This window comes from Chenopodium album, chromosome 4, assembly GCF_948465745.1.
Source record: "Chenopodium album chromosome 4, dcCheAlbu1.1, whole genome shotgun sequence".
NCBI classification, from domain to species: domain Eukaryota; kingdom Viridiplantae; phylum Streptophyta; class Magnoliopsida; order Caryophyllales; family Amaranthaceae; genus Chenopodium; species Chenopodium album.
This window is the reverse complement of record NC_137837.1, coordinates 70967708-70976522: the sequence shown is the minus strand read 5'-3', so window position 1 is coordinate 70976522 and position 8815 is coordinate 70967708. Positions and strand designations below refer to the sequence as shown.

At 32.9% G+C, this 8815-nt stretch overlaps 1 protein-coding gene across 1 annotated transcript; it reads left to right on the top strand.

The window, feature by feature from the left end:
* The first annotated feature begins 4657 nt into the window (after positions 1-4657).
* Positions 4658-6862, top strand: LOC145627199 (peroxidase 57-like). Its single transcript, XM_081679593.1, has 4 exons — positions 4658-5084; positions 5513-5692; positions 5817-5976; positions 6453-6862. The coding sequence occupies exons 1-4, from the start codon at positions 4698-4700 to the stop codon at positions 6860-6862; spliced, it is 1137 nt and encodes a 378-aa protein (XP_081535719.1). The 5' UTR covers positions 4658-4697.
* Positions 6863-8815: the final 1953 nt, after the last annotated feature.

The window sequence follows — 8815 nt, the reverse complement described above, 5'->3', positions numbered from 1 at the left end:
AATGAAATAGATTATTTGATCAAAAGTTTGGGATTGTCACAACTCATAACTAGTAAGATATCAGAGTTTATATCTAAATATTAATATTTACTTTTGTTTATCTTTATTTACTTGCTCCATTCATAATTTGTTTTTTCTCTCTAGTATAAAATTTTATACAAATTAATTATGGTTAGAAGGAAAATAAATTATACATATTTTTTTATGAAATTTTGTACAAATGGTTAGAAGGAAAGTATGTAATTTTTTTCACCGTTAAAGCCAATCAATTGGTAAAGTGAATGAATATCATACGTTCAATGCAAATTGCAAAACAATATTAATAAGTACACTATTTGACTATTACTACAACCACGGCTTGAAACAACCTAATTTCTTTTTATGTTGACCGTCCAACATATTTTATCCTTCAACCATTATAACTCTATTTTAAATACGTAGTAGCTTTTTTGAAATGAATGAATATCATACGTTGTATGGGACCTAAAACAATAATAATACTCTTTGAATCAGGTGCACACACGGTTGGAATTTCGCAATGTATTTTCTTCCAAGATCGTTTGTACCAAGGGACAAGCGAATTTGACCCTAAAATGGATCCAAACCTTCGTCGACAATTGATTCCTACTTGCCCTCAAGGCACCAATTCAAACAATTTCACCTTTCTTGATCAAAATTCACAAAGCTCTAACAAATTTGACAACTCTTTCTTTGATCAAATTCTCAAGCAACGAGGAATCCTCGAAATTGACCAAGAATTAGCTCGTGATCCTCGAACTAGGGGCTTTGTTCTAAGATTTGCTCGAAATGCTGCTTTGTTCAATGCAAAATTTGCAAGTGTTATGGTTAAAATGCAAGCCCTTGACGTCCTCCTTGGCGATCAAGGCCAAATAAGGAAGGTTTGTAGTAATGTAAATTAATCTAAGGCTCTAAGAGTCGAGACTCACAAGTACAAATGTTACTTGTATCTATTAATAATGAAAATCTGAGATATAGCTTAAGTGGTTAGAGCTCAACTTAATGTGGTACTGCATGTGTTTAGGCTTGTACGATTTTTAAGTTGAGCTACGTTGTGTATTGAGTATGGAAATTTTATCTAATACTTGAATAAAAGTTGTACTAAGTATGGCTTTTTTTTTTTTTTTTTTGAAGAAACAAAGTATGACTTTTTAATACAGTCAAATAAAGAATTTGATCCCAGTATTGATTGTCAATGTATTAACTATAAAGTTATTCTTGACCTTTTGGTATTTAGTTTTGAAAAAAAAAAAAAAAAAACTAAAAACGATCACGAATAAGCCCTAAATTAATTGATCCACTTTAATTTCATACTCCGTAATAGCTATCATTTGTATTAGACATGTTAAAAAAAAAAAATTTAAAAAAAAAAAAAAAAAAAAAAAAAAAAAAACTTAGAGAAAGTAGTAAACTAATAATGTTTGAAATACCGAATTGAAAATTTTACAGTAGTCGTTTGAAATATGACTACCATAATGTTTTAATGATTAAATAGTTCATAAGTGACATATTTTTTTTTCCAAGTAATTAATTATATTACTTTATTAATGGTATTTAATAGTATTATCAACATTTTTTTGATATATCAAATTTTTAGTTTCATTTATGTAATTTTTATTCTTATTTTAAGTTTCTCAAATAATATTTATTTTATGTAGGATTAAAATTTTCAAAATTTATATTTACATTGTAGATATTATAAGATTAATTGCGGCCATTCTATAATGTGAAAAAATGAACCAATCTTATTATATATCATTAAAATAATATGGTAGTAATTTTTCATATGACCGCTTAAAATCATCCGAATTTTATATTATTAAAAAATAATCATGGGCCTTTGGATTGTCATCTCCTAATCTATATCTATAACTAATATTAAAATAACAACTGGTGACATTATCAGTCTCCAATATTATACACATGTCAAACTCTCAAATAAATTTTCCCCGCCTGAATCAAATATATGGTTAACATTGTTTTTCTTAACTCATTTATATACTTTTGTTCCCTTTAAAAATGACTGATTTTTTGAGTGATTATTTAGCTTTTAAAAATATTACTCCTTATAAAGGAATTAAAGAGTACAGCCTTGTATACACTAAAATAACAACCGATATAATGTCATCATTGTCTACGTGTCACTTTTTTATTTAATTTTTTCTCTCCAAAATGCAAGGATGATGCCATTTTTTTTCCTTTTTAAGCTACCCTATTTAACTTTAAATTTTTGGTTTTCTACACATATTATGATGTTTAGTTATTTACGAGTTATTAACAATAGTTAATAATATAATTTAATTGAAATTTCTAAATTAAATATGGAAATTATGCACTTTTGGAAATTGTATATTCATATTTAATTAGAAATTAGTTAGGAAAAATGACGAAGTTATTTTTCTTTCGGTACATGTTAAAAGTTTATAATTCAATTCTTATTTTAAAACAATCTACTACCTCCGGATCATATTATATGCAACTTTAGAATTTTTTATCTCACAAATAATACCCCAAAGTTGCATATAATACAATCCGTAGGAAGTAGTATTTGTAATAAACTTGATACGAGTATTTAATTATAAATGTTGGTAACCTGGCCCAATTCAACATTGCCGTTGACGAAATAGACTGGGTCATTTGCTTGTTAACTCTAACCAATAATCCGTAGGGATATTAATGGGGCGGGTCGGGGCAGATGTTGGCCTTCCCATCCCCATCCCCACCTAACATTTTCATCCTCATCTCCATCCCCATCCCCGCGGCGGGTCCAACATTCATCCACATCCCCGTCCCGGCGGGTACAACTCTAAAACCATCTCCGCTCCACCCCCACTTGGATATCCATCCCCACCTAATCCCCACCAAAGACCCGCCTAATCCCCAGCCGAGACTCACATAATCTCCGTCTCTCAAATACTCAATCCTACATGATTAATACTCCGTACGGATTATATTAATAAAACATTCTTAATATTATACAAATTTTTGTTTATAATATAAGTGTAATGCAAAGTATTATATCAATATTTTATTTCATGAAATTATTTTATAAAATAGTATAAAATATATATTTTGCTTTTAAAAATATATAGACGTGGGTATGAGGTGGAGATAGGGCGGGTACGAAGTGGGGCGGGGCGGAGATGAGGCGGGTACAACTTAAAATCCATCCCCGCCCCATCACCCATGACGGGTATGGTTTTTATCCTCATTCCCGCCCCACCACCCCCCAAATCGATACTCATTCCCGCCCCAATGGGGCGGGGATGGGACAGGTCTCCTACTTGACTTGTCCCACTAACATCCCTAATAATCCGGTTTTATTTATATAAAACCCTTTCACAAATGAGCTCTCCACATTCATCTATTAAAGGTCAAACTCGGTGATTTAATTAACCTTTGAAAGGGACAATGTATCAATGGAAGAATAAACTATACTATACTATACATGGTAAGTCCAACACGTCTATACTATACATGAAGAATCTAGTACGACAATAATTTTATAAATACAACTATAAATTAATCCCAAACTGGCGAAAAAGGTCATATAAGGTTAATACTTTAAAATGCCATACATTGCAGGTACAAAGATTTGTTATAATTAATCTGAAAAGAACCATAGTTTTGGTAAATTATTTCTTATTCCCTCCATATTTTAATCATCAGTGTTATATTTTGACTGACACATAGTTTAAGACAATTTAATTGACTTAAATAAAATATGAGATTGGTGAGGTAATTGGGGTATTAAAAAATTGTAAAAGAAAGATAGTGGGTTAACACTTCATTGAAAAGTAATGAATATGAAAGAAAAGAAATAATAATAATAATAATAATAATAATAATAATAATAATAATAATAATAATAATAATAATAATAATAATAATAATAAAAAGTAATACTCGTAATAGGTTTGAGGGAAGACCATGAAAAGAAAAAAATATAATATTAAAACGTAAATTTTTGTAGGAAAAAAAAAAAGATGTAATACTTATTAAAACATGAAGGGAATAATTCATCTTATTTTTTTTACAAACTTAACTTGATGATAACTTACCGTCCAGGATATCTAAAATTACTGGTTAATAAGAATATGTCCTTTGATTTAATTACTTGTATGTACAATTGTACCTTCATATAGGGGTATGTATAAAATGTTATGTAAATAGGTCAAATGATGGGTCAATAATTGACTATCTAATTTCTTTTTGTCTTTTTAGAATCAAATTAAAAATACTACTTAATAAGATTTAAAATTTCTTAACTCGTTGAATAAAAGAAAAATGTATCCAATAATTGATGTGCGCATTCTATGAATCCCTCACAAATCAACATCAATCGTTATGTAGTTAGATCACATTCATAGGAATGATAGAAACATACATTATTATGAGAAGTGGAAGAACTCAAAGTTAGCCGTCCTCTTAAAAATACTCCATTGCACGTCTATAATAACATGAATAGTGGAGTCGTGCATGCCACTTTATTTAACGATCCATCAACTTTTTTTTTTTTTGGGAAAAACTATTCTTTCTTTATCATCATATATATACATTGCATGCATAACATCATACTACAACATCTACCTCCATATTAAAGCTCGAATATTATCTACTAGTTCCTCAAAGGAGCTTAAAAAAAATTTATAAAAAAAAAAAATACAAGAAAAAAAAAAATGAAGTTTCAAGCAAATATTGGGTTAGTCATGCTAACCCTAGGGCTAGTCTTGGTATCAACCCCAATGGCTCAATGTGCTACTATCTTTGGCATCAAAGTGAAGGATCCCTTTACAGAGGAACAACCAATGGGTGACTCTCCCGCGTTGTCACCCAGCCTTGGCCCTGCACTGGCTCCTGCTCCTGGTCCTTCTATGAGTTCTAGGCGTTCAGGTCCATTTTGGTCTTTTTCGACTACTTTTGGTTTGGTTGTTGGTTTCTACGAAGACAAGTGCAATTCTGATATTGAGGAAATAATTGATGTCCTTTGCCAGGAGGAGTTTGATCAGGATCCTACTATTCTTCCTGCCCTTCTTCGTCTCCAGTTTCATGATTGTTTTGTCCATGTAAGTTCCTATGTTATATTCTCGTACACTTTTTATCCAAGTAAAATTAATAGTTAAGTATATATTTTTTAAAATCTTAGAAAATTTCCACAATTTCTAGCTATATTAATATTATGTTTAATACAATTATATGGGGTACCATATTACATTTTATATACTTGATTTAATAATACTATGTAGGTTTCATTAGCATCATAATGAATAATCTAACGTACACATATATACGAAGGTATATGGCTTAGATAATGAAATTTTTATATCTTGAAGAAAGAAGTACTTATTCGTATAAGAAAGTGGATAATTTCATTCACTTATTATCTTTTCATGGTAATATTTATTATTGTATCTTATCATGAAATAGATCCTTAATTAGCTATATAGCATGGTATGATGAATATAATGTGACTAATTTGTATTTTTTTGTGAAGGGTTGTGATGCATCCATCCTTATCGACGGACCATCAACTGAGAAGACTTCAGACTCTAATGGTGGCGTAAGGGGTTATGAATTTATTGAAAAATTGAAGACCGCAATAGAATCAGAATGTCCTGGTGTTGTCTCTTGTGCTGACATTATCGCTATTGCTACTAAAGTGCTTATTAGGCTGGTAAATTATTCATACTTTTATAATATCTAAAACGTCATCACTTCAGTTGTAAATTCCATTATTAAGAGTGAAAAACAACATTAACTAAAATGTATACTAACACTACTTAGCTTCTAATAAACAGGGAGGAGGACTTGACTTTCCGGTAGAAACAGGACGTAGGGATGGACTTGTTTCCAATTCCGCCGATGTGAACCTTCCAAATCCTTCCATGACTGTCGAGGAAGCTGCTGCTGTATTCGCCGCCAAGAACTTCTCCGTCGAAGAGATGGTTGTCCTTCTAGGTATTGTTACTACCTTCTTTCATCTCTCTTCAAATAGGTTATATACTTATATGATGAACTTAAAGTTATAGGTCCTTTAAAAACTATTTTATGTTACATTGAATAGCTAGACAACAAAAAACTAAAATTAATTTTCCCAAATATTTATTTGAATTAGTTTCTTCGATCCATATAAAAGGAATAACAAATCTGAAAAGAAATATCGTCCAAAAAAAAAAAAAAACTAAGAGATTAATGTTTCCACTTGATATATTATGTGAACTAAAAGTGAACTAATTCATCACATATACATCCTTTAGGCATACTTCGTATATTTCATTACTTGCAAGTTGCAACACATATTTTGACACGTCAACTGAAGTTTAGTTGTGACTCGTGAATAGCATATAAAACCATTACCCTTATCCATTATGAAATGTGTTACACATAAATGGATGATCATTTTTCATGTACATGAGCTAACAATTTTCTTTCAGGTTACCACGCTGTTGGAAAAGCACACTGTAAATTCTTCGAAAAACGACTCTACGAAAACACCGGAGAATTCGACTCAGAGATGGACCTAAGCCTTCTAAACCAGTTAAGAAAAGTTTGTCCTCAAAACACAGATACAACCAACAACTCCGCTCTCCTTAACCAAGACCCTACCAACAACAACACACTGAACAACCGTTTCTACGGTGAGCTCATCGGAAACCGGGGACTTCTCAAACTCGATCAAGAATTGTCCCGTGATCCTGCAAGCTCTAGCTTCGTTTCGGCTTTGTCGCAAAATCTAACATTGTTCAACGTTAGGAAGGCACAAGTCATGATCAAGCTGCAAGCTGTTGAGGTTCTTACAGGCAGTCAAGGTGAAATTAGGAAAGTTTGCAGCCGCTTTAACTAAGAGTACGTACGTCCTAAGCTAGCCCAACCCCTTATTATACCTTATTAATTATTGTCCTAATCAAATTTATTTGAAGATTTAATTTGTTGACATTTTCAACAACATTGTATTTTGTATTGTCTTTTTGACATATATTTCTTGGTTTAGAGATTACTTAAATCTCAACAATATATGGAGTTCTTGACAAATCATGGTTGTCTATTATTTTCTCATTTTTTTTAACTATTTGTTATTTCACGTTGCCGATGCAATATTTTAGCCGAATCAACCCCAGTTAATCTTAATGATTGACAAAATTCGGCAATCTAATGGCGTTATTGTAATATTGGTGAATAGTACTCGATGCCACCTCGTGGTTGAATTAACGGCCAATTTGACCACTACTAGAATTAAGGCTGTTTCCGACGGAAAAATCCCTCGAAAACATCCTGATTTCCGTCGGTAATGGTGTTTCCGACGGAATTCCGTCGAACAGTGGTGTCGTAAAATTGTTCGTAGGAAAATTGACCTTTTCCGACGAAAATTCCGTTGGAAACACTGTTCCGACGGAAATTCCGACGAAAATTTCCGCCGTCAGAGGTTTTTCAGTCTAAGAAAAGTCCGTCGGAAATTTCCGACGGAATTGCGTTCTGTCGGAAATTTCCGACGAAAATTCCATCGGAAAACCCTTTAAAAAAAATAAAAAAAAAGATGCACCACCCCATACCACCACCAGCCCGCACCGCAATACCATCACCTCCACCGCAACAAATAAAACTAAAAAAACTCCTCAAATATTCCCCACAACCACCACCACCACCTCACGGCCTCACCTCCCCCTTAACCTCTCTACCAGCTCAAACCCCACACCACTACCACCGTTCACCACAAAAACAAAAATCTAAAATAAAATTAACCCAATAAAAAAAAAAACAACAACAACCACAACATATAGATCTAAAGTTAACCACCAAAACAACAACAATTAACCCAAAACAATGTCGAAACAAGTAGATCGAACCACAAAAATCAAAAGGATTCAAATAAATATACAATTATCCTCAAAAATTCATACACTAATATTACAATTACTTGAAAAATTAACCATAATCAGAAATTTATTAAAAAATACAACTAGATCTACAATCTAAACTAAACTAAAACAATATCTACAATACTTGAGCGGTTGACGATTCTCGCGACGGTGGTTGTGCAATTGGTTTTGTTGCGTGTTCCCGGTGTTATTGTGGTCGCCGTTGTTGTTGCACGGTTGTAATGGTGTCCGTTGTTGTTGGTAGTTGGTGATGGCGGTGGTGTTAGGACTTAGGAGAGAAGGGGAAAGAAGAGTGCGGAACTGTGGACAGAGAAGAGGCAAGAAGGAGAAGAAAAAAGAAGAGGAAAGAAGAAGAAGGAGAGAGAAAGAGGCAAATCAGAGGAAAGAGGAGAGGAGAGAGAAAGAGAAGAGAGGAGAGAAGGAAGGAGAAGAGAAGGGCGGACAGGAGAGAGAAAGAGAGGAAAGAGAAGAGAGGGAAAAAAAAGAAAAGGGGCGGAAGAGCTTTAGGGTTAGGGTTTGAATTTTTTTTTTTTTTAAAAGTTATATATTCCGTCGGAAATTACTCTTTTCGACGGAATATTCCGTCGGAAAGTACTAATTTTTCGACGGAATTAAATTCCGTCGTAAATTTACGACGGATTTGCGACGGATTCTTTAGTTTCGTCGGAAACATACGACGGATCAAAAATCCGTCGGAAATTTCGAATTTTCTGACGGAATTACGTGCCCGTCGGAACTAGTCCGTCGGAGATAGGCTGTTTTCTTGTAGTGGACGATTATTTTGTCGTTACTCCACCGATACCACCATTAAAACTCCCTCTTTTGAAAAGCTTCATGCTTCTTCCTCAATTAAAGCTTCCCGAACCTCAACCACCATTGAAGCATCTCCTATACCAAAACCAATGAAGCATCCCCAACAC

Excerpts from the sequence above, each read along its gene's own strand:
- LOC145627199 (XM_081679593.1), top strand. The coding sequence starts at position 4,698 with ATGAAGTTTCAAGCAAATATTGGGTTAGTCATGCTAACCCTAGGGCTA. Across the intron at positions 5,693-5,816 it reads CTAAAGTGCTTATTAGGCTG|GGAGGAGGACTTGACTTTCC; the intron begins GTAAATTATTCA and ends TCTAATAAACAG. Across the intron at positions 5,977-6,452 it reads AGAGATGGTTGTCCTTCTAG|GTTACCACGCTGTTGGAAAA; the intron begins GTATTGTTACTA and ends ATTTTCTTTCAG.